The sequence below is a fragment of the Octodon degus genome, unplaced genomic scaffold, assembly GCF_000260255.1.
Source record: "Octodon degus isolate 3935 unplaced genomic scaffold, OctDeg1.0 scaffold00108, whole genome shotgun sequence".
NCBI classification, from domain to species: Eukaryota; Metazoa; Chordata; class Mammalia; order Rodentia; family Octodontidae; genus Octodon; species Octodon degus.
The window spans coordinates 5,967,581-5,993,338 of record NW_004524684.1 but is presented as its reverse complement, the minus strand read 5'-3'; the positions used below and the strand labels follow the sequence as shown (position 1 = coordinate 5,993,338).

At 45.2% G+C, this 25,758-nt stretch overlaps 1 protein-coding gene across 1 annotated transcript in view; it reads left to right on the top strand.

Annotated features, from left to right (window-relative positions):
* Positions 1-751: 751 nt before the first annotated feature.
* Cacna2d1 (calcium voltage-gated channel auxiliary subunit alpha2delta 1) overlaps positions 752-25,758 on the top strand; it is a 348,148-nt gene continuing 323,141 nt past the window's right edge. The window contains exons 1-3 of the mRNA XM_012516489.2: positions 752-759; positions 899-980; positions 18,983-19,099. Of these exons, the coding sequence (XP_012371943.2) occupies positions 752-759; positions 899-980; positions 18,983-19,099 (207 nt within the window). The remainder of the gene's footprint in view (positions 760-898; positions 981-18,982; positions 19,100-25,758) is intronic.

Below are 25,758 nucleotides of genomic sequence, written 5' to 3'. Positions count from 1 at the left end.
AGCTCGTGGCACTGATCTGCAGAATACGCCTGAAAAGGACGCACACTTAAATCCTTCCGTCATCATTTTCATGACCAAAACCATAGCTTGAAAATTTAAGCTTTGATCCAGTAATTCCAAAGTTAAGAGCCTTGCTGGGGAAACCGACGCTGTCAGGCCTGTGGACGAAGACGTTCACTGCAGTATCATTTGCAGTTGTTAAAAGCTGATGTCTTTGAAAAGAGGACAAAGGGCCAGTGGGTTGTGGGATATAGAGTTCTGGCATGCTCAGTAGTGGGAATGTTTGTGACGTACTGTGACAGTGTGTGACAGACATGTGACAGAAAGACAAAAGATACGTGCATTGTAGATAGCATGCTCTTAACTAAAGTTAAGAATTGTAAAAGACCAGAGGGGAATATGACTAGGAGTTTAGAGCAGTTATTATTGGGTGGTGGGATTACTGTTGCATTTTTATTTTTATAGAATTTTAAAAAACTATGAATTTTTTCAATATGTTGCAAAAGGTAGCTGTTATTTTTGTGTTTTTGTCGTTGTTTATTTTGAGACAGGGTCTCACTGTGTAATGCAGCCTGGTCTTTAACTTGCTTCTGTGGCCTAAACTGGACTCAAACTATGGAACTATGACAGTCCTCCTGCCTCAGCCTCCTGAGTGCTGGGATTACAAGTGTGGACATTTATTTTTGCCTTTTTGATTAGGGGAAATTTCAGGACCCTAAACATTTCAGTTACTTTGCAATCTGAAGGTGGAATGGAAAGGTGGGACTTGTGGAGTTAAGAGAGAAAAGAATGTGTCAAAACCATTTAGTGCATGGTCTAAGCATATCTATGAATTACCAGAGTGTGGCCTTTATTAACTACAGGACTGATAGAATATTCTTCTCTCTCATTTCTTCAGTATCAAGTCATGGGTGGATAAGATGCAAGAAGACCTTGTCACGCTGGCCAAAACAGCAAGTGGAGTCACCCAGCTCGTTGATGTGAGTAAAATCCATCAAAGAAACTTATTCCTACTTTGCTTTCTTTGAATGCTGTTCTAATTCTGCAAGATGGTGCAACTCTATTATAGACAGGGTACCATTTGTCCTGGGGACCTTGCAGGGCATCTGCGAGAGTCCTGGTGCTGCTTTTTGGCATGAGCACGAATGCCACACATTGCACTTGGGGAGGCTTGCCCACCACACATGCAGTTTGCACTCTGTTCTCAGCCTGTGAGCACCTGAGTTGTGTCTGCTGTCTCCCAGGGTACACGTTGGGTGCTGTGTGCTGATGGCTACAACGTTTCCTCCTTCATGGTACATTATAGAATTTCATGTGCAGTAGTGGGTTCAAGTATTGTTGTCTTCAAAATATCCAGAGATGTATCCTCAGACTATCCTCCTGCCTTTGTCTCTTTTATTTATTTTTAATGTCATTTTAAAAAAAATTATAAAGAGCATGTATCCATGTCTGGAAACCAGAGAGCCTCATTGCAATTGATGATGACTGTTCACCTGCCAGAAAGGGAGATACTATACAAGGCGGTTTTCTTTATGATAGCTAAACTGGCTGTGAAAATTGCTCCAAAATGTTTTTTGAAAATGGCAGGAATATATAATATCAAGATTTGTATAGCATTTTAAGCAGATCATTTTTTCTTGGGGAAGAGCATTCTGCATGTGTAATCTGTAAGATTTATTAAAAATTAGATGTAATTTCTCTAGGGTCTCACCACTTCCACTTCAGTGTAAGTAATAGACCACAACCGTCTCAGTGTCCTCCCATCTCATGCTATCGAGGCAGTGGACCCTTGTGTATTCCAAAACTGTGGTGGGTTAGCTAGGTGACGTAGCATAAAAGGAGTTTCATGTGTGATATATGAATATAAATGCTGAGAAAGAAAGTGTCTAGGATTTTGATTTTCTAAACTTTGGAATATTCACATATGCATGATTCAGAAGTTGGTAAGAAATTAACTTGTGTTTGACATGTATCTTAGGTGAAGTGTGGTTAAAATACACGGTTACTATTTACATTTAAAAATATATTGCAGTAACAGATTCACTGCCGTTCATCTCTTTCCACATCTTCCCCCACCATGTAGGCACACTCACGCCGTTGTTCTGGCCACTTTCTGAGGCAGTTCTGGGTCCTCTTCCTGAGTGTCTTTATGAGGCATTGATCAAAAATGTGATGAATGCTGCTGCTGAGTGATGGCCAGCAGAAAGGCGGGCTGGTAAACACCTCATTGTGTCCACCTTATTCCTTGGATATGGCAGCATGTGCTTCTAGCTCTTCCTCAAAGTCAAAAGGACCAGGAAGGCTAACATTTTGGATCAGTTCAGCACACTGAAGAAGCCACGACTCAGCTCCAGAAACTCATGGAAGTGGACCTTCTGAAGGCTTCCTTGTGAAGGATATTGGAAAGTGCTTTGGAAAGGAGGGGAAGAAGTTTGAAGGGGATTATGGGCAATGTATTTTCTTCAAGTACATTTTTAAAATTTCAACATTCATTGTCTTTTTCTGTCCCATCTCACCCTAAAGTGACTGTAGACTGTGTTTTCAGTGTGCTGTGTTTCAGCTGTGACTTTCCATATGAGGTCATGCATGTCACTTTCAGGACATTCAGCCTGTGTGTGAACGTTCTCCTGGGGGAGGGGCTGAGGGAGTGTGCACCTGATGTGTTTGTGGAGATCCATGAGGATGCCTTGTTAGACAGTCAATTGTTCTAACTCTCCTTACGATATAATTGTAGATTTTAAACCAAGACACTGTTGAACAACTCTGAGTTTAGGTTGGATATCCCTAATGTGAAAATCTGGAATCTAGAATCTTCTGAAATTCAGATCTTTCGAGCTCTGACCTGATGGCCTGGGTGGAAAGTTGCAGCCCTGAGTCCAGTGGCTGGGTCACTCTTGAGGCGGAAGCCCAGGCCTATGGCTCAGGGGTCAAACACTTGCTTATATGTTCTACAAAGAAGTCCTTTCTCAGGGTGACTGTTGGTTAAGATTTTTCCCAATTCATAGGTTTTCTTTTTACTCTGTTGGTGATTTCTTTTGATGCGTAGAAACTTCAATAAGATGAGATCTTAGTTGTTGATTCTTTGAAGTATTTCCATAAAGTTCGGTTTTTGTGTATGAGCTCTCTGCTTACCTCTATGTATTTAAGAAATCTACCTACTTTCTCTCCCAGCAGATTTAGTATTTCTGTTTTAATGTTTAGATTTTTAATCCATTTTGACTTTAGTTTAGTGCATGTTGGTACACCTGCATCTAGTTCTAGTTTTTGGCATGTGGAAAGCAGTTTTTCTAGGACCATTTGTTATAGAGGCTATCTTTTTTCAGTGAATACTTTTGGCCCCTTTATCAAAGATAAGGGGGCTGAATGTGTTTGTAGTTATATCAGCATCTTCTAATGTGTTCCATTGACCCTCAGATCTCTTTTATTGCCAGTATCATGCTGATTTTATCATAGTATCTTTGTAGTATCATTTTAAGTCAGGGATTGTGATGCCTCCTACCTTTTCTTTGTTAACCAGGATTGCCTTTACTCTTCTAGGTCTTTTCTGGTCCCAAATGAATTTTAGGAATGTTTTCCCTATCTGTGCAGTATGTTAGTGATATTTTAATTAGACTTGTTTTAAATCTGTATAAGAATTTTGGGACTCTGGGTATTTTCAGAGTGTTGATTCTCCATATGTATAAGCAAGGGATGTTTTTCCATCTCTTGAAATTCTCTTCTGTTTTTTTCAGAATATTGTAATTTTCATTGTATAGATCTTTCACTTTCTTTGTTAGATTAATTTCTAAATACTACTTTCTTTCTTTTTTGCATGCCATTGGAAAGAGTGTTGTTTCCCTAATTTGTCTCTCAGTGAGTTTGTTGATTGTGTAGAGGAATGCTATTGATTTTTGGTTGTTGACTCCTAAAAAAACTAGGATTAGAAGTCTGATTTGATCCAGCTATTTCTTTTCTGGGTATTTTTCCAGAAGAATTGAAGACAGCATAGCACAGCAATATATGTGAGCCCATGTTTATAGCGGCACAGTTTGTCAGCTTGGAAAATCTTGGAAACAACCCAAATACCCATCAGTGGTATGAGCAATGGTGAGAAGATGCAGTATTCTTATACAATCGAGTATTCATCAGCTATTAAGAAAGATAAACTTGAGGCTTTTATAGGTAAATAGATACAACTAGAGGCCATACTCATAAGTGAAGTGAATCAGATCCACATGTGTCAACATTACATTTTTTCCCTAGTATGAGAACCTGAGAGAGTAAATAAAATCTGACAGAATGGATACAGGAAAAGGGAAAGGGGCTACGTGAAAGGAATGAATAATGGGATGAGCGAAAGGAGGCAAGAAAGAGAAAGGAAGGGGAAAAATCATGTATGTATATATACAGGATTGCTACACTACTAATTTCTGTCAGTTGTTTGAAGGTAGTAGTTAATGCTTAAAATTTCTATTTTGACCAGTTATACATGCCTATATCTGATAATCGGAGCTGCTACACTGAAGACAGTGATGTGCAATGCTGTAACCATTGTTGAATTCCTGTGACTGCTGGCCCCTGCCCGCAAGATCCCTCCTTGTGTAGGGCAGTTGCCAGCGTTAACGGTGGATCTCACTTCTCAGGGAATGACGTCTGTCTATGCAAAGCCCGGCCACTGGGCTGGAGCTGCCTACATGCTGTCAGGAGCAGTGTCTTGAGGGCCAGTGGGCCAGGGCTCTTGCAGTAAAAACACCCAAATGTGATATGTCCAGAGAGCAAGTGAGCCTCTGGGACAGCAAGAAAACTGGCGGAAGTTCCTACAAGGATTATTTGTTAATTTCTGTTTAAAAGCTACATAATAGATGAGGGCAAAGCTGTCCTTTAACCACACTGAGATGGGGGAAGGAGAGACAGATATGGCTTTTCAGTTTATCCAGCTGTCTTTCTTCATCGATCAGAGTTAGAACCGCGGTGCTCGCCATCCATCCTCTCAGGGCTCCCGCCTCTGGAGCCGCTTGCCTGCGTGGCCCAGCTCACATCAGTTGGGTGCAGGTTCCCACTGTGGGGCTTCCCCTGCTGTCTGCCCCTGCAGTAAGCCAGGCGGTGAGAAGAGCCTCCCTGGTGTCCATCACGCTTACCAGAGTCGGATTATCCAGGCCTCTGTCAGCATGGATAAATGAATGGTGGCTGCCTGAATTTGGGTGGCAAAATAGAATGCGGAAGTCCACATAATGCTCTTTGATGAGATGCACATTGAGCTGGTGCCAGAAAAGTTATAAATAAAATAATTATATGTTACATAATTCGTGTGTGTTAGAGCTAGAGGAGAATTCATTACTGGAAATATAATTCAGGTTGTAGGACCCACGGAGAGTGCCTTTCTATAAGGAAAAGATTCCATATGCCTCAGTGCTTTTCCTAGACAGGACGTGCGTGATGTGGACCACAGGGATGGATTGCTTTAGCCGTGGGGACCTAAGACAAAACCACTGGAGGGGGCAAGGTGAGTGTGAGCTTTGAACTTTGAATTTTGAGCTCAGAGCAGAACAGTGTGTTGGGTTTTTGTTGTTTTTTGTCTTTCTTTTCCTGAGGGTCTGGGGATTGAACCCAGGGCTTTGTCCTGGTGTGGGGATTTAGTAGGTCCCTGGACTGGAATTTTTTTTTTTTTTTTTTTTTTTAATAGGTATTAGGCATTGAACTCAGGACCTTGTGCTTGCCAGGCAGGCGCTTATGCCACTGAACTATCTCCCCAGCCCTAGACTGGAATTCTGTATGTTGGAAATGATGACTTTTCCCACACTGAGGAGGGTAATGATCTTTGCTGGTTCACTAGTACAGCTAGCATTCTCTGGGAAGGCAAAAAACTAATGCTGGGAGCTGTATTTCCTAAACAACGTATCCTTCCAATTTTATGAAAATTGCTTTATGAGCTCAGGGATGGTGGGTAACTATGACTGGATAATTTCAATACTTGGACATTGTAGGTAAGCGATTTTTTCCCTATTTTACTTGCCTAATTCTTGGTTAGGAAATACTTTTATATCCTGGATCCATTTGGGTTTTCAGATCCCTCTTATGGAATCATTCCATTACTTAATTACTTAGAAAATATGGATGGCCGTCAATTATTGCATAGATGAGATATTTCTAGGAAGAATAAATATAGGAAAGCAACTACGCATATTAATTCTTAGAATTTTTGAAAGCTCAGCTGTAGGACGTGGTTTCCTTTGCGTTCACTCTCGCGCTGGAGTAAATGCTTTATGTGTATACCTCATCGGTCCTCAGCAGCCAAGTCCTTAATATGTCTGGAGAAAGCCTTTGCAAGTTCTCAATTTTGTTCAGGATGATACATCTACTAAATTGGATGCAACTGTACAAAGTAAAAGCTCGAGTGCGTTAGCATATATGTTAATACCTCACACTTTTATATGCCTGTTTGTAATTTTAGCAAGTGAGCAGATCCCCAATTAGTTAGTATATGTGGCTGCGGTACTGCTCTTTTCATAAAAGATACAAACTTTAAAAAGCCGCAGCTCTGTTCCCAACAGCTCTCCTCTCAGGAGCATTTCCATTTGAATTTCCTTAAAGAAAATAGTGGAAGGAAATTCAAGGACCTGAATTCCTATGCAGAACTTGAACTTTCCAGTTAGTTGGGATGCGCAGAAAGGAGTTTTTATGAGCAGCCGTGACATAGTGGCAGTGGTGGCAAGAAGGTACCTCTGCCGCTCTCCTTCTGCCGGGACTCGAAAGGAGGAAAGCGTACGTGATATTTCAGCACCATCTTTTAACAAAACCTTCGAGATTGTTGTTGCGTGATCCTCCTGTTAGTGGCCTCCCTATCTGGCCGTGATCCTAGACTGGACTGTGAGACTGATGACACGCTCTGCACAGATCCTTTGCAGATGCTTCGCTAGGTTGCAGGGCATGGCATTCGGGTGCCCCAGCTGGCGTGTTCTGTCAGCTGCGGCTCAGGTTGAGCCTGTGTGACACAAGGTGACTGGATGAGTGTGTGCTTGTCCCTCATGTGCAGCCTAGCGGGAGGCAACCGGGCTGGGTACCCTCTGTGCATGTAGTTTCCATGCCTGGGTCTAAGGTGACCCTTCAGTGGCACTCACTTCCCAACCATCGTGCAAGGGGAAGGAGACAGGAGCAGACATTGGATCGAGTGCGAGGTCACTGAGCTCACACTTTTGTGGCAGTGGTGTGACTCAGGAGGTCACATACATGCTGGGCAGCAGGTGAGGAGCTCATGGCTGGGAGAGCTGAAGCTCTTCTCGGGCCACGTGGACCCCTCTTTCTGGCAGGGACAGGTGGGCAGAGGCCCCATGGGACCTGTACCGTAGGTGGGGTGCCCGGGTGTAAAGGTGAAGGCTGCTTGCTCGGAGCTTCCGGGCCTGTGGACCCAGGTGAGCGGGCACTCCTGGAACTTGGTGCCCCCGCCGCAGCCCTGCGGACAGGGTGAGCTACTTCCTCTTAGTGTCTCCTGGTCTCCTCGCCAGAGGAGGCGGGTGGTTCCACCCTTGGGCCTCACAGGAAGCCCGGACTGTGCATGCGCGTTTTCTTCCGTGGTCTTTTCTTTCTGTCTTCCACCTGCCAGGCCCTCTAATGGCTTCTACAGGAGTCTGCAGGATTCCAGCATGGTCTTCCTGCTCTGCACGGGTGCCCTGCGCATGGCTGTAGTGCCTCCTGCACTGTTCACCCTGCGTGGCCCTGCACAGCACTCGCCTCCCTCTGCACCAGTCCCTACCCGGGCTGTCTTCTTATTGGGGAGGGGGTGCGCTGGGAGTCCAAGCATCTTACTAAAAGATTACTGGATTCTTATGCCGCCGTCCTGTGGAGGCTGTTGCTTCAGTGATAAAGGAAATAAAAAGTCATAGAGCCTGTGAATTTACAGGGAAGTAAAGGAGGTGCTCATTGCTTACAAATATCAAGCAGCACTCTTGAGAAAGGAAAGCCTGAGAAGACAGCAGGAAGACATGAGCGTGAGGGCTGCAGGGCCCTGGGAAGGAGAGAGGCCTGCGTGGCCCATGACCAAGGCCAGCTGCGTCTGGTGGATGCTTTTCTCTGCCTCGTTCCCTAGCTTCTGTTCCCAAGGATGATTATATTCCCAGGAGGTGGTCATCTTTGCTCGGAGCGGGAGGTTCGCCTGGTCCCCTTGCGGGGGCCTGCAGGAGCTGGCCTCACTGTGAGCTGCCCAGGGCAGCCCTGTTCCCTGGCGCAGAGATGCTCGTGGGCTAGGTGATGCCTAGAGGCCTCCAGGCATGAGCGGCGGCATGTCTGCAGCAGGTATGCTGCAAGTCCTCCTTGTGGGTGGCGGTTGCCTCACTGTGTGGCTGCTGCAGTGTCCTGGAAGGGTTCACATGTTTCCCTTTCGTGGCTGTGTTCCACTTTGGGGAGAGCCAGAGGTGACGCGGTCCAAGATCTGTGAGCGGGTGGATGAGGATGGAGGTGTGGCTCTCGAGGCCGACGGCCCTTGGCATGGTGCGCGGCAGCGGTGCGCCGCGCATTCAGGGCCACACTTTGTAGAGAGCTCAGGACAGAGGACCTGAGAGCCGCTGTGGAAGGCAGCAGGAGCACTCCGAGGATGCTGTTTGCAGTAAGGCACCCCATTTTGAGAGGGATTTGTGGCAACGTGCTGTTTTCCTTTTAGTGTAATGTACTTTTAAAAATTATTTAATATTTGCCGTGTGATTTGATCATATTTTACTGCAGAATGTCCTGCCGGTAAAGAGAATAGATCTCTCCTACCTCTCCCAACCAGAGGTTTTAGAATAAAATTCTATTTTTTAAATCAGTGATTAATTACATTCATTTCCAAAGACACCAAATAAATTCTAAGGGGCTTTGTAATCTTCAGGTGATTTTCAGTATTTTATTAACAGGTATTAAGACATTTTCTTTTTAATCTTATTGTTCTCTTCCACTATAAATCATTAACACTTTATTAAGTAATGCTCTTTGTTGAGGATTAATTAGTTTTTCTTCAAGTGAGTCCCAGACAGGAGCAATTTTGCCTACCAGTGAGACACATGGCAGTATTAGGTGACATTTCTGATTGCCCTAGCAGGGTGGACATGTGTTGTTACCAGACTCTCCTTGTCACCGAGGCCTCAGAGGGTACAAGGCGTCCTGCAGTGTGCAGGACACGCCACAGCAAAGGCTGCTTGGCCAAACAAACAGCAGCAGCAGCAGCTTGAAAAACTGCTGTAGGTTCCATCTTATCCCAGAAGGCATGGCTGTCATCAGAACATCAGCCAAGAGCAAATGCTGGAGAGGCTCCGGGGAGAACGCCTCCCTTCTCCACTGCTGGCTGGTGCGCCCCCCCCCCGCCCCCGGGGAATCAGTGTGGGGACTGTTCAGAAACTAGAACTATAGATCCCACTCGGCCCAGCTATTCTTCTTCTGGGAGTCTTTCCAGAAGAATTGAAAACATCATACCACAGCAATATACATGCACCCATGTTTGTAGCAGCACAGCTTGTGACAGCCGACTGGGAAACAACCCAAATGCCTATCAACTGAGGAATGGGTGAAAAAGGGTTTTTTTAAAAAATACACAATGGGGTACTACTGTGCCACAAAGAAGTGTAAACCTGAGACATTTCTAGATAAATGGGTGCACCTTGAGATTGTAACCCTGAGTGAAATAAGTCAAACACGCATCAGTACACATTGCATTGTCACCCTTGTGTGAGAACTGAAGGGGCAAATACGGGCCGAACTAATAGGGAGAAATTATTCAAAAGAAAAAGGAACTAGAGAGGGAGGAGGGGAGAGGAAGAAGGGAAAAAGGAAAAAAAAGTTAAAGGGCCAGGGAGATAGCTCGGTAGAATAAGCGCCTGCCTGGCAAGCACAGGGTCCTGAGTTCAATCCCTGGGACTGCCAAAAAAAAAAAAAGTTAAGGATAAAATGGAAACAAAACATTGTAAATAGGGAGAGGAACAGGAGTTGACGGGAGGGAGGCAAATGGGAAAAAGGAGGGATCAAAACATATCATGTACAGATAAATTCCCCATGATGAATATGATCTTTATATCTAAACTGTACCAATAAACTTAATTTTAAAAATACATAGAATTCCAAATAGAAACTCTGAGGAATTTAGAGTACAAAGGCTGTATACAGGTTTTAAGTGAACTTGTACACTTGGAAGTAAAGGGGTGCTCATCGCTTACAAAGTTCGAGCAGGACTCTTGATGAAGGAAAGTTGGAGCAGGTAGCAGGAAGCCGTGAGTGTGAGTGCTGCAGGGCTCTGGGAACGAGGCCCCTGGGAACTAGGCAGCGGCCTGTCCCAGTCGGTAGGCAGCAGTTTTGCCTTAGAAAAGCTCATGTTAAAGAGGTGACATTTGTGGCAAATTCAGTGGAGCTGCTTTGAAGTTCTTTATGGACACTGAAGTGAATTTAGGTCGCCTGGGGTTAGAGACGTTAACCAGGCAGCTAATGCAGCCAATGGTTAATTAATTTTTAATTTACTTTTAATAGAATGTAGTGCAATCTTTCCTATTGCTAAGTGCATATGAATTTCCTGGTTAAAATACAGACAGAGTTCACAATTCACATGTAGCTTTTGATATGGAAAAGGAAAGAAGCTGGACAACGTGGTCCCTAAGACCATGTTTTCCAACGTGCTCTTAAAGATTTGCCTTAGCTGGGAAGGTTCTCCGTCCTGACACCTGCGCGTGTCTTGCTGTGCGTGCTCTGCACATTCACCGTGGCCCCTGCTGGAGTGGAGTAGCCTGCGCCCTGTGTCTGTGGTTGACAGGGTCCTTGCCCTTGCGCGTGGGGAGGAGAGGGACAGGACTTCCACGGCTGTCCTGTGCATGCTGCCTTCTTCTCCCTTTTGTGTTGTGTTCACAAGCGTCACCACCAGGCTCCCCTGAAGAGGAACCACGCAGGTGGCTTTGTGTGGTCACCGGTTTCTGACGTTACTGTTTCCTAGTCTCGTTCCTTGAAGACTACGTCTCACTTGAAATGTGGCAGTGCAGTCCCAGCTAAGGAGCTGTGTGGCTTCAAGTGGAAGGGTAGAGCGGGCAGGCGAGCAGCAGTCTCCTGCAGCACGCGCTGTTAATGTACACCCTCGTGTGCATAAAGTGATGTGTGTGGGTTCAGGGGCATGTGTGGATTCAGATGGTATTCATAGTAAAGAAGTTTATGTTTTTTTTTCTTCCTGGGTACCAGTGGTAACACGCACTTGAAATTCAGGACTGGGTGTTCCTAGCTTACAGTGACTTGGAGTTGATGGAAGCCTGAAGTACAGATGCGCCCTGGGTTCTAAATCTCTCCATGTTTGTACACCAGGTATCCTTTTAATTTTTATTCTGCAGTAGTTCATGGTATGACACGCATTCATCTGTTTCTTCCTTGGCCGAAGTGCACATTTCCTCTGAAATGTGACTATGATCCCTGATATTTGGTATCATGGCCTGTGTGATTTGACTTTCCTCTGAATTCGAACCCCATGAATTTCCACATCTCTTCATTAAAGCACTGCTTCTCACTGGTGCCTCTCATGGACCTTCCCTTAGCTTGCTTGTGGACTGCGTTGTTAGATTGGTGTACCGGTGACGTGTTTGTGTTCCATTATGTGTTGTATTACCTATTATTTTGTCTTGTTTTTCTTCATTTCATTTTGATTTTCAAGCATATCCCCAGCAAAGCCTGATATCAGTATTGATGCCCTAATCTATGCCATTAGTGTTTGCTGTGCCGGGCACTGGAGGGCGTGCTGGGCGTGCACAGTGAACAAAGCAAGCGAAAGTCTCCATATTCTGGAAGCTTCCATCCTGAGTAAGGGACGTGGAAAACAGACATGAAGGTTGCGTGCATTGTGTGTGGTAGACTGTGTTCTTTTATGTGTTAAAATAGCAACATAGAAATCTGAAGTACTGACAATTTCCAAGCTAAGGTAAAGAAGAAAGGGCTGTCATTTACATAAAAAGTGATTCAGATGTTTTTGGGTAGCTACATTAATATAGCCCCGTGTATCTTGTACGATGGATACCTACATCTTCATACAATTATATGAAGTATGATACTTTTGATTAGTGTATTTCCTCAGGAGACTTCTGCCTTAAATGTTCATCCAGTGGACACAAACCTAACTGAAAAAACAGTAAGAGTGCTAAAGAGTATAAACATTTGACATTTTTCACTTTTGCTTCAGAGATTGTCCATTTTCAGGGCCGATCAGAGAGGTTGAAGAGATCAAAGTTCCTAGATAGTTTTTACACACAGCTAAGGTTCCGTGAAAAAAGGAGGGTTTCATTTTATTGCCAATGTGGTTTTACTATATTTAAGCATGCAGTGTCCGCAGGTTTTTGTTCTATGAATAAACCTGTACCTGTGTCCACATATGTTTGTGCTGGCCATCTAGAATGGAGATGAGACTTGTAGAAACCTAGCAAGAATTCTTTTATTCTAGTTTGACTCATTGCCAACTTTATTTATTTATTTTTATCTTTTTTATTTTTATTAATTTTATTGAGAAACAGCAATGAGACAGTTTCAAAACCAATTAATAGGACAGTTTCGATAATTAATACATTGCATAGTGTTATCTTTTAGTGGTTATCCATAGTACAAGATGCAGACATGATATTCTGTCCATATAGTATTAGTACAAATCTTTCTTCTTATTGAATTAAGAGAAAGTAGGTGTATATCTATCCTAACTATTTTGAATACACAAATGCAAAAATGGTCTTTCCTTTGTATCCGTTTTTTTTTTTTTTTTTTTTTTTTTGGGGGGTTTAGTTTTGTTAAAGATGGGTATTCCATTGCCATTTAAATATTGTAGGTGTGTGAATTCAGCAAAATACTACTTGGATGGGAGGCCGACTTTCTTTAAGGAAACTCTAGTCCTTGAAAATGGCCAAGAAAAAATTTTTATTGTTCTTTATTATTGCAATGGCAAACAGAAACACCAAAGTGAAACCCAGGATTTGGATGCGGATGTGGTAAGGTCAGCAGACCCCGATTGAGTGGTCCAGGGCTTATGTGGGGAGGCAGGCAGGAGGTCCCCAGGCGGAGTGGCTTGTCCATCCGGGGGTTGGTTCCACAGTGCGCGTCACAAGGGCAGCCATTCCTAAGAAGCAGAAGCGACCGGAACTGGAACAGGAACTGTTACCTGGGCAGTTAACAAACCAAAGTTCGTTGGGGTGGGGAGGGGGATTTTCTGTTGCATTATGTTAATCAACCTTTTGGAGACAAGTTAGTATCTGTTGCTAGGAGACAAATAATTCAAAGGCGCCCAATAAAGACAGAAATAGAAACAACCCCAAGATACTGCAAAAAGAAACCATGTCATGTTGCACAGTTCAATTAAAATTAGTAACATTGATTTTGTGGGCTTTTAGAGAGTTGAGGGGACAGTAAACTTCTCATTTACCTCTGTTAGTATTGAAGATTTCTAAATTTACTCCTGTTAGCCAGTTGAGACAGGGATGGACGAGTGATTTGGGGTAGCATTGTCCTTTAATCCCGTTCCCGTTATTGTGAGGTGGAACTGTGTTACTCCTCCAGTTCATTCACACTTTATACAGTGTTGGCGCATCCCGCCCATGTGGGGCGTTTCAGGTCTTCTGTCGAGGCATGCTTTTAGAGCACTGCCCAGTGGTGAGGGTGGCGTTGGGTGGCCATGAGTTGATTTTCATTACTCCTGAGGGCTAGCGGAACAGGGATGTTGGTCACAGTGCGGCTCCTGGCTCTTATTCATCAGAACCCCGTGTCTGCTGGGGGGGTGCTGGGCCTTGTGGACTTGAGGTGCAGGACTTCTGTCTCTTTAGGAACAGAGAATCACTCAGTGAGTTTATTGCAGAAGCACTTATGGAAAACCTGAGAAACTGAAGGGAGCTCGGTGTGAGTGTGGAAGGTCTTGGGGCGGAGGTGGCACTGGGGTGGTGCAGTGACAGCCTCTGGCTGTGGGGTCTCCAGAGGCCAGTTACCAGGGCTCGCTCTCATGGGAGGGTCTGAGGGCGACTGCAGCACTGTGAGAATTGGCATATGTTCGTTGGCTTAAAGCAGCGCGGACCCCTGGTTGCGCTTCTGCGCACAGGCTGGGCTGCCCGCCCTTGCTCGGCCTTCCTCCGTGTCGTCACAGCCCAGCAGGGTCCAGCGCTCTTCTCAGGCTCCCATTTCTGAGGCTTCCTCGCAGCCTTGCCTGTCTCATCATCAAGGTCCCGTGATTTCTCTGATGGGGGAACTGAATTCCATCTGCATAGAATTCACAGCTTCTGGGGATGAGGATGCGGATACCTCCGGGAGGCTGCTGACCTGCCTGTGGCCACCGTCCTTTCATTTGCTCACTGTCTGGGTACTGCTCTCCTCACGCGGCTCTCACGTCAGCATCTGCATCCGACCCTCGCTGCTCCACACGCCGGCGTCAGTGCCGAGGGAATCTGCTTGGCCCCGTGCGTCCTCCTTGCCATTGTGGATGCAGGCCTTTCCTCCCTGGCTTATCGCAGCCACTGACCCTGCAGCTGGCTTCTTGCAGGGCTGATGCAAGTTCGTGCAACTCCTCGGGGGCTGCGGGAGGGCCACCCACTGGAACGCCGCCAGGCATGCGCGGCAAAGCTCCTCGGGCTCCCGTTTCATCTGCAAGTGTCCATGGGGAAACTTTGTGCAGCATGATGGCGGGGTGCGATGCAGAGTTCTCGGTGGCCTGGCCAGGACAAGTCCTCGCGAAGGGATCAAACAACAAGTGTTGGCCGAGGGACTGTGCGGTTTACATGGTTAAGGTTCAGTGCGCAGAAATGTCTCTGCGATTCTCTCAGGGACTGCACATGCTTAGGTGCAGCCTTTTCCTTTCCCGTGAGTGGGGAGATTTCCTCATGCCTGGAAGGTCAGTCTCACAGACATTTGGTCCCCGCTTGGGCTGCCTCTTCCCTCAGGTCCTCCCCTCCACTCCACCCCGCAGCTTCGGGCCCTCCCCTCTGGGTGCCACTCATGCCCTGCAGCCACACCTCTTTTGCTCCTGTTCACCCTCAGCCTCCATGCTGGAAGCTCCTTTTCTTGGCCGGGGGCTCACTCCTGGCAGTTGTGCAGGTCTCACAGTACCCATCTCACTTTGTTTAAGGGCCTGTCCCGGATCCCGCGTCCTGCTGAGCTGGGGTTAGCCAGCTTGCCTTTCACTGGCTGCTTCGCAGAGCGGTGGCTTACGGTGAGATGGGACAGAGCCTTGGCTAACCTAACAGCGTGGTCAACATGTATTCATCCTTCTCAGTTTGAATCGATCATATAATACATGTGAAGTCCTGAAAGTGGTGTACAGGAGCTGCCTAGAGCTCACTGCTGGTGGCAATCCTGCAGGCATCCAAAAGTTGGAGACAGTCTCACTCCCTGGCTAGTCTGTCTGGGGTGTCTGACTTCATGAAGCCATGTCATGGCATGATGACATAGTCTAATTTCTACAATATTTCTTTAGGAATTCTATTAAGCATTTATACCATCGGCGGTGTCTCTTTCTAAGTAGCAAATTTTGAGTATTTTTTTTTTTTTCGGTGTCTTATTTTGAATATTGTCTGGAGCCACAGACTTAATTTAGTTGAGAGATTTGAAAGAAGTTTCCAGGGAGGAGTATAAGACAGCGGTCTGTTGTGTCGTTAGGACAGCGGAGCTTTGTCTTTGAGTGTGGCAGTCAAAGAGCATGAAAGCCAGCTGTGGTTCTAGCAGAGAAAGAGCTCGGAGCCACGGGCTCTTTCTGGCAGGACTGTGTGCGTCCGGAGGCAGGAGGAGGCCCTGAGAAGAAGCAGCACCGAAGCGTCTCAGGTAGCGTCCACTCCCGAGAAGGAAGGCAGCCCCTCCCGGGTGCTCTCCGCACGCCTTCTCAGACGCAGGCCCATTTCCCAGGCACGCGAGGCATGCGCGTGATTTCCTGGAGCCCTGTCTGGAGCCACAAACTCATTATTTCCAATATGATGTTTTCTTCAGGAAAGAAGTTGGGTCAAATGACAACGCAGATAATCGCTTAGAAAAAAGGAATGCAATTAGGAGAAAAGATGCTTCAAACAACATCTTAGAAGTTAATATATTAGCATAGAAATTTCTATAAATAGTATAGAAATGTGGGTTATTTTAGTGATGAAAAGATAAATATATTTATGATTAGAATGCATCATGTAATATTAAAAATATGTATGAAACCTCACTCAAAATTATTCACTAAGCTTATGTCAGGAAACTTTCCTATATAATGTTAATTCATGTCTGTTACCAAAAAATATTTCAACCGTGGTTTTATATAAATAGTATAGCTAGGGTTTGACACTAGGAATCTAAAATTTCCTTGACACCATCTATTTAAAGTTCATTTCTAAGGGCTGGGAGGTAGCTTGGTGGTTTAAGCTCTTGCCTGACAAGTGCAGCGAACTGGGTTCAGTTATCAGTGCCGCATGCCGTCCCAGCCCTGCACCCCAGGAGTGCTGTGCAGGTCACCGAAATCGGGCGCGGTGGTGCACGCCTGCAATCCCAGCACTGTGAACATTGAGACAGGAGGAGGAGGAGGATCACTAAGTTTCCGAGCTGCATAGTGAGACCCTGTATCAAATAAATAAATTTTTTAATTTTAATTAATGAATTATTTTCTTCTTGCAGAACCGGGGATTGAACTCAGGCCCTTGCGCTTGCCAGGGACGCGCTTATTCCACTGAGCCATCTCCCTGGCCCCTAAATAAATAAATTTTTAAAATTTGAAAATTCATTTCTGAGTTGGGTGCTGCTTTTTTCTCATGTGTTCGCCACCCTATCAGGGATGTGAAGAAGTACTTGCTATAAGCAGCATATAAAGAAAGAAGTGGTGTTTTGGCTTATGGATTTGGGGGTCCCAATCCATGATCAGTAGCTGAATGAATGTTAGGGCTTTAGTAGGACAGCAGTGATGTGTGGCAGAGGGAGACAAAGAAGAGGAGGGAGCCAGGTCCCAGCTGTCACCCCCAAGGGCATATGTGCCCCCAGTGGTCCAAGGCCACGTGTCAGACCCAAGCACCCCAAGTCCTGCCCCTCAGCCTTATGTCCAGGACTGAGCTATTTATCTCTGGCCCTTTGGGGGGTCACTCAGGATTCAAACCATGGCATTTCTTCAGTATTTAAAAATTATCCTGGAGGAGAAATTGAGACGATTCTTTATATATTTAGAGTCTATAGAATTGAAAGTATTATTCTACACCCATCCATTCTTGAAGTGTTGAGCCAGGCGTCCTCTCCTCAGAGGTGTCCTGCGCTATGCGACGCAGCACTTGCCTGCGCCACAGGATGGGCATGAGGTCTGTAGAGAGCAGCCCCGACGGCAGAAGATGTCAAAGGCACAGAGCGAGCTACACCGCACTCCAATTAGCTCTATTGGCTTTACTTCAGAGAACTAAATATCCTGGATCAATTAAAGTGATGTTGAGGTTTATCTGTTTGTAACCCAAATCAATTCATCCACTGAGGAATTCGTGTTCCCGAGTCTCAGCGTAAGTGAAATGAAGGGGGGGGCTTTGTGCTGGATGGATTCTTCCTGTATAACCTTGGTGTTTAAGAGCGGGGCTCACAGTCTGCTCCATGAAAAAATCAGCAATCCCAGGGTAGGGAGGAATTCTCCGTGCCCCCAAATATGGGGTTTCGTTTTGTTTGTTTTTTGCAGTGTTGGTGACCAAACTTAGCGTCTTGCACCAGCGCTCTACCACCTGAGCTCCAGCCCAGCCTTCCAGTACAGAATTCTCACGTCACTAAATCCATGAGTCTTAAATAATTAGAATAAAACTGTACTCGTGCAGTGTTCTAGTGAGCGTGGCTAAACACGGGCATTTCAATCAGTTTTAGGAATAAAGCACAATTTAAAAATTTTCAAATCTCAATTATCTGTCAGTGTCTTAAAAAGCTGCAGGCTCACCGAGAATCCACATATTCTGCTAGAGAAACGTTAGCAGGAGTGCTCATGTCTGCTGGACGCTGGTGCGAAGAGGTCGCAGACCTCTTGGCAGAGGCATGGGAGGCTGGCGCTCTTCCAGAGCCAAGTAGGTTGAACCGGTTCCGGCGTGTGCTGGACTCACTGCCCTAAGACGGAGCACCTGCCAGGCTCTGGCTTTGGCAGGGCCCAGTCGTGCGTGTGTGCCCCATCTGTGCGGTGCGGAAGGGGTTTCCTCCCGTGCACCCTGCGCCCTTCCTGCTGGAAGCGCTGCTGGGACCAGCTGCACCCTCTGCCTGGGAACCCGGCCTGCCACCCGCGCTCTGCACCTCATGTAGATTTACTACAGCTTGATTCACTGGCTTTCAACAAAGACAACATTCAATTCAGCAAGGAGTCAGTATGCCCTCGGGTTCTAGCCAAGCTTCCTTGTGGACAGGAGTGGCTTCCATCCCTCTGCCTGTGCAGTGTCCCTGCACCCCTGAGGATGATCCTGGCTGAGCCCAACCTCCAGGCTCCCTCTGTGGCCCACCGTAGCCTCCCATCCTGTGAAATGATGATTCAAATTGAGGTTTGAAGTTGGGATACAGTGCAGCCTGCGCCCCTGGGTCACACATGAAAGCTGCAGGGTGCAGAGTGTTTTACAGCATGTGTAGATTTTCACAAGGTGTGGTTGTCTTAGGAGAAGCTCACATTTACCTATGCCTGGCTGCCTGATAGTTAAGAATTTCTTTTTAATTTTTTAAAAATCTATTTATTTATTTATTTATTTATTTATTTTGTAGAGGGTCTTGCTGCACAGCTTGGACTCATAGTGACCCTCCTGTCTCAGCCTCCCCAGTGCTGGGATTACAGCTGACACAGAGAGCTGGGGGTTCTGGGGCCAGGCCGATATGTGGTACTAGAGATCAAACCTGGATCCTTGCACTTGCCAGGCAGGCATGTAGACCACTGAGCTGTCTCCCCAGCACCCCAAACTTCAAAAAGGATAAAAACAAAGACAAAAAAGGTTAGGCTTTTCAGTCCGCTCTGCTCTTGTACATACGTTGCAGCGGTCTGGTTATGACCCTCAGAAGGAGCGAGTTCACTTATTAGCTTTCTTTCCCTTTCACACAGATTTATGAGAAATACCAAGATTTGTATACTGTGGAACCAAATAACGCTCGGCAGCTGGTGGAGATCGCAGCCCGGGATATTGAAAAGCTTCTCAGCAACAGATCGAAGGCCCTGGAGGTGAGTTTAAATTGGATCCTCTCCTCTCACTCTTGGCCCCTGCTGGCCTCCAAGGCCCTGCTCATGCTTTGGGGGAGGCTTGGTTTGCTTTGTTTCTTCACCATGGTAACCGTGTTTATCTAATGTGCTCATAAAAAAATGTGACACAGTGGTTTCATCGGGGACCCACAGTGATCAGCGAGCTTTTCTCTACGTATTTCTTTTTCTGTTACTGTACTTTCTAATATATATCCTAATTGAGGTGTGCTTATACTTATACCTGTGTGAGTCATACACAGTGCTACCATGACTGGGGTTAGGTCTGTCGTGCAGGGTGAAGCCACAAGCCTTACTGGAGCCCTGGAGCACAGTACACTCCTACCTCGCCCTTCGGCCTCCCTGCAGAGGAGGCTGGTGTGCTCAATAATGATGAATGGCCTTGTTGTCTTGCGAAAATGCTTGAAGCTCCCATCACTGTGGTGCCGAGAGAGGCGTTTCTTTGGTGTACTTCTGAGCTTTCTTCCTGTTGCAGCATGTTGCGTGCAGCTAGCTCACTTTTCTCCCTCCACCTTGGGTAGGCCTTTAGCTTCATTTCAGGTTAGGGCAGTCCCACTTGTCCACAGCCGTGTCCTGAGCATCCAGTGGCTGCGGTGAGCAGGGACAGTGCTCCCTTCTGCAGCCTTCCTGCAGGGCCTCCGGGTCATGGGATAGAAGACCCCCAAGGCGTGGGTGGATGTGCACGCCCCGTACAGCAAATGCAGGCGTGTCTCTGTATAACTCCATCTCCTGTGTACTTACAGCACCGGTGGAGGACGCGTGATACCTACTACGCCATTAATGCTGTGTAGTAAGTGGTTATGTTATGCTGCCTGGGTGGTATCAATAAGAAAAGCACATCTGTGAAGGTTCAGGACAAGCTCAATCTTTTCCTTATTTTCCTGTGGGATTGGTTGGATGGTGCAAAACCCACAGAGCAAGTATAACTGAAAACACAGACAGTGACAACTGCAGCGGCATAAGAAGGCACTCCTCTGTTCAGAATTAAATATTATTTTATGAGGGTATATCTCAGTTCATTTATCCTCTGTTGGCAAATTACTATTTGGATTGCTCCCAGGTGGTTTGTACTATAAAATAGTGGTGCTAGATTTTCTGGAACAAACGTTGTGGTATGCGTGTGCAAGAGTGTAGAGTTCAGCTGGGGACGGTGACACTGGTCCCAGTACTCGCAGGGACTGGACAGGAGAATCTCAAGTACACCAAAGGCTGGGGTATAGCTCTGTGTAAAGCCTGCTACTTGTGCTGCCTGGTGCCCGATCCGCAGAGTTGACAGGAGACAGCGAAGTTGCTGGAGTACAGGCAGTGACTGTGCCAGTTTTATAAAGGTGTGACAGCCATTTCCAAAGGGCTGTATCAGGTGGGCCTTTGCTGGCAGCCGCAGACCCTGAATCCACTTCCTGGACAAACGTGGAAGCGAAGGTGCCCTCGGCCTGGGCAGGCAGAGGGCGGAAGTGGTGCCTGCTCTCGCTCCCAGAGAGGCGCAGCCCCGGCTGCGGAGCACTGTGCCGTCCTTCACACGGCCTGGAGACCTGCTCTTATCTTCAGCATAGTCTTTTTAAAAAATTAAATGGTTTTTTTTTTTTTATTTGTTTAAGAAAATGCAGAATAGTAACGTAAAGAAAAAATACAAATATACAGAATTTCACTAAACAAAACAGCATGAATTCGACAGTGTGGTGTACTGCATAGTGTTGTCTTCAAACTAGTTGATCAGACTACAAGATATATGCATAGAAAATTGGAAAAAGAAAGAAAAAAGAAAAAAGTTATAAGAAATTAAGATGAGAGAAAAACGAAAAAAACATGAAAAAAGAAGGCAAGAAAAAAACGGCGCATTAGCTACTCTTTTCTGTAGGCAGCTGAGCTGTATCTACGTAGGACGGCTTGGAGAATTGGACTGGGGGTTTCTGCAGCACAGTCTTACTCTACAGGTTGATTTCTAGGCTCCACGTGCCTGGTTAATTTATTTTAGTCTTATACATGGAAATGCCTTTCTATAGCTTGTGACTTATCACTTGGTTTTGATGAATTCTTAATTTTAATGCAATCAAAACCAACTTCCCCTTAAATTGCTTCTAGTATTTTGTAGTGTTAGATTTAAGAAAACCTCTACCTTGTGATTATACATGAGCCTCAAAATGTATTTTAGTCTTTTAAAAATATCTATTTATGTTTTATGTGTTTAGTACAGGGTCTTGCTACACAGCTCAGACTCATAGCAATCCGTCTGTCTCACCCTCCCCAGTACTGGGATTATAGGTATGCACCACCATGCTTGGTCTTGGTGGCTGGCTTAGCACTGGGCCGGCATGGCATATGGTACAGGGATTGAACCCGGGTCCTTGTGCTTGCCAGGCAGACACTTAGACTGCTGAGCTATCTCTGTGACCTTATTTTACTCTTAAAGGTTCTGTTTTACCTTTCCTATTTAAGCATTTAATCCACTTGCAGCTGATACTAGTATATAATTTTAGGCTGCAATTCAAATTAATTTTTTCCAAGACAATTGATTTTTTTTTTTTTTTTTTTTTGGTGGATTTGGGATTTGAACTCAGGCCCTTGAACTTGCCAGACAAGCCCTTATTCTACTAAACTATCTCCCCAGCCCCAAAGATCATTGATTAAGCAGTTTTTCTTCTTCCCTTGTGGTCCAATTATTAAGCGAGCTATCTGATAGGCCAAGGTCCTCACCATATTTATATTTGGAAGGATCTTGCATATTCTTGAGCCTGTACTTATAATCTGAACTATAGATTCAGCATTCCATTATCTAGAAAAATAGCTACTGGAATTTGTTTGGTATACTGAGTCAGACCAAACTGGGAAGAACTGACTTTCTGTTTTATCTTTTTATTTGTAAGCAGGATGGTCTTTCCGCTTAGCAAGTTTTTTCATTCCTTCAGCAGGATTTCAATGTTCTGTCCAGAGTTGTTAACTCTACTACTGAGTCGGATAGGTGGGTGCCATCAAAATTTGTCCCCAAGTCACCCTTTATTTCCCACTTATTCATTACTCAGAGTTCAGATTCTTAGCCTGATATGTCTTGGTTCTCAAAAAATTTCAGTGAGTTCTTTTAGCACTTCCAAAACTGTCTATTATCATTCTTAAAGTACCCAGGGTGATCTTAGTGAAGCATGGTAGCACTATCTGTCATATATGGGTCACACTGCTATACATGGAATGATTGAATTTAAAAATATCTATCACTGAGTAATCTGTGCTAGGTAAACTTTCATGACGGGAAAACTCAAAGCAATGTTATCTTCAATTTTAGGGCTGTGGAGCCAATTTTTAGAGATGTAAACATTGGTCATAAAAACCACAATAAGGTGTACTTTCTATTTAAGTGATTAGGGCCAGGGATATAGGTCAGCTGCATAAGCCTGGCAAGCACAAGGTCCTGTTTGATCCCCAGTACCAAAAAAAAAAAAAGCTCTAGCTAAGTGGCTGATATTCTGGTGACAGCTGACCACAGTTCTGTGTATTCTGCTCTTCTTTGCTGCTGTTTTTCTCTGGGCGTAGGAAGCAGGTAACAAGAACAGGGATGTCCCTCGAAAAGGCTGTAGAGAAGAAGAATATAGTTTGTTATGTAAGCCCTTGCAGATGTTGTTTTCTTTGTCTTTTGTCTCTTTGTCTGTACTCCAGATGTGTGTGTGTGTGTGTGTGTTAAGTACCAGGGCGCAATTCAGAAGGCAGGAGGGTTACTGAGTGTAGAATTAGATTTCATGTCTGGGAAAAAGATCCTGTTTGTTTTCAAACTAAGTTCTTTATTTAACTTATTTGATTCCATACAAGCAGGAAGCACATTGTTGAGTAGGGAAATACTTGGAGGCTAATTATAGGACAGGTGCTGCATCATATTGCAAATGAATGCAAGGGGTACCTTTAACTTGCTTCTGCGTTTGCTACTCAGTGAAGCACCTGGATTAGAGGGGCTCTAATGTGTTGGGCTTGGACCAGTGGAAGCCTGTATGAAATCGTGTGGAAAAGCCAAATCCGGGGAGATGTTGGAATCGAGCACCAGTTAGGCATTACTGAGTGGTGCTACTAAGCAGCATTGTCTAACTGTGCTCGACAGCCCCGCCGGGTGGGTGCGTCCTTGGTGTCATTCACGGCCCAGTAGTCTCGGGCCGTTTGTAAATGTTGCCTGAGCAAGCATGTGTGTACGGGGCTCCCCAGACTCGAGGGTGCCTCCAGGCCCCAGCCCTCGGGACAGTAGGGGTGCAAGGTACTGCTTTTCCACTAGTGCACGAGTGTGACCGACGCACCTGGCTCAAAACCCCGCAGGAGTGTGACGGGCTCGGTGGCCAGGTTCTCTGCATCCACACTGTGGTCTGCAGTCCTCCTGGTGTGCGTGGGTTCCTCTGGGTGGAACAAGTGTGCAGAAGGAAGAAGTGACCACCAGCTGCTCTACGGACTACTGTCCCCGCCTCGCTAAGGGTCAGTCCTGTTAAATGAGATATCCCAGCACGCTACATTCCAGCATGCTTTGGGCTTCTCTCAGAATCACATAGCAGTTAGCTATTTACAGTGATTCCCAGAAGGCTGGGCGTGGTGGCGCGCACCTGTGTTTCCAGCTCTTGGGAGGCTGTAAGCAGGTGGACCACTACGAGTCTGATTTAGTATTGAGACCCTGACCATCCTGTAGACCCTTCCCTAAAATACAAAAATAAAGGAATAAAATTATATTTCCTGTTTAAAAAAAGGTGATTCAGTGAAATAAAATGTATGGTTCTGACATAATTTTCCTTTTTATTTGAGTTTGAAGACTATGTATTTTTCAGTATCAGTGTTATCAACCTAAGAAACTCTTGAAAATACGTTTTTAAAATCTGTAAAGAGAGGAATTCTTTCTTTCTTTCTTTCTTTCTTTCTTTCTTTCTTTCTTTCTTTCTTTCTTTCTTTCTTTCTTCTTTGCCACCACCTCCCAGGCAAAAGTTCAGAAGGATTTTTTTTTTTTTTTTGGGGGGGGGCTGGCTCAGGATGCCTTCAGGGCAGGGTTGAGGATCTGGGGATCAAACCGCAGCATCCTGAGCCTGTCTGCTTTGCTTAAGCAGGCATTTAAACAACTGAGCTAATGGGCAGGCCCCCTGAAAGAGAAGAAATGTGAACTGGCTATTTTCTTCTCTTTACTAAAGAAATGAAGCTTATATTGGATAGTTTATTTTTTTAAGAAATAAAGGCTGTTGTGCTTTTTAGTGGAATTACTGCTTTTGAATAGCTATAATAAGTTCTCTTTTGCTTGCATGCACACAAATTTTGTATATTTGAATTTAAATTTTATAGCCTGTTGATTAAAAACTCAAGTAGTACTTATTATTGCTTTGTGCTTCAGTCTGTGATTGTTTATCTGTTTGACTCTAAACTATCCCCCCGACATTTTATTTTATAACTTCAGTGTTTATTTTTTTATTTTCTTTTTATTCTTCAATGCTCAGGGCCTAGCACCCATTTTCAGGAAGAACTGAGAGGGAAATTGCTCCTCCCCCTCCAAAAAAATAAGCGCTTTTCTTCTGAAGCCGCCTGTTTGGTAGTGAAGCAGACTGCTGCCCTGAAGCTGCTATGAGGTGCCGCGGTGGGCAGTGACCTGCGCCCTGGCTCTGGCAGTGTTTTTGCATCAGGTACTTAGAGAAATCCCAAGGAGCTGGCAGCTCACGTATTTATTTCTTCTTGTTTTGTGGAGGAGGAAACTTAGAGGACCGAGTTCTTGTGTAGGTAGCGCTAGCATTGAGCTTTGGGACTCTGCTTGTAAGTCGAGACCTTGTCCATGGCAAGCCCACAGCAATAGCAGTGATCTTACTTCGCAGGTAAATCTGCTGAAGGATTGTCTCGCGTTCGTTCCAAAACTGGCTCAGAAACTTGCTAACGCTGTTGGAGTGTTCTGAAAGCAATCTCAAATCAGTGTTTAGCAGCAAAAAGAAACGATCACTTAAGGTACCGTTAGCATTCATGCAGCCTGAACTTCACTGAAATATCTGCAAGTGCTAATTCATGACAGGAATCTTTTCAGCAAAGCAGGGCTGCCTCCCGCCGTGCCAGATGAGAGGAGCAGGTAAACAAGGTCGCCGCAGCCATTCTTCTGCAGCTAGCCCAGCTACAGGGGTCAGCTAGGAAATGAGGGGCTCCAGACATTTTGCTCAGGGAAAATAGGATCCAGTTTATAATAAACAAATTTTTCCAATGACACTTCTCCAATTATGGCATATGCTGTCTCCCTCTGGTTGTCCTGGTAACTTTAATTAAAGCTGTTTCCGTCTATCACAAAGCTTTAACTGCTGTAGTATGCCCTAACTTTTAATGCAGACTTGACATTCAGTGTATTGCTGGTAATGAGGGGAAAATGACAAATGTTTTCGCATGACTGTTGAAGTGGTTCTGTTACTGAAATGATGGGATTATGGTTATTGAACTTGTTTTTCTGTGTTGCCTTCGCTTTTAGGCCATGCGTTCTGTCTCTCATGTGTGCCAACAGCACCCAAAGAATTTGCTAGACATGCAGAGTTTTGGTCTTTGCTTCTACATTCTTTAATACAGAAATCCAAAAAAGAGTTTAAGAAAAATGAATTCTAAGCAAGTGACACAAGGTTCAGAGGTGTGAATCATAAAGGTTTTAGACATTC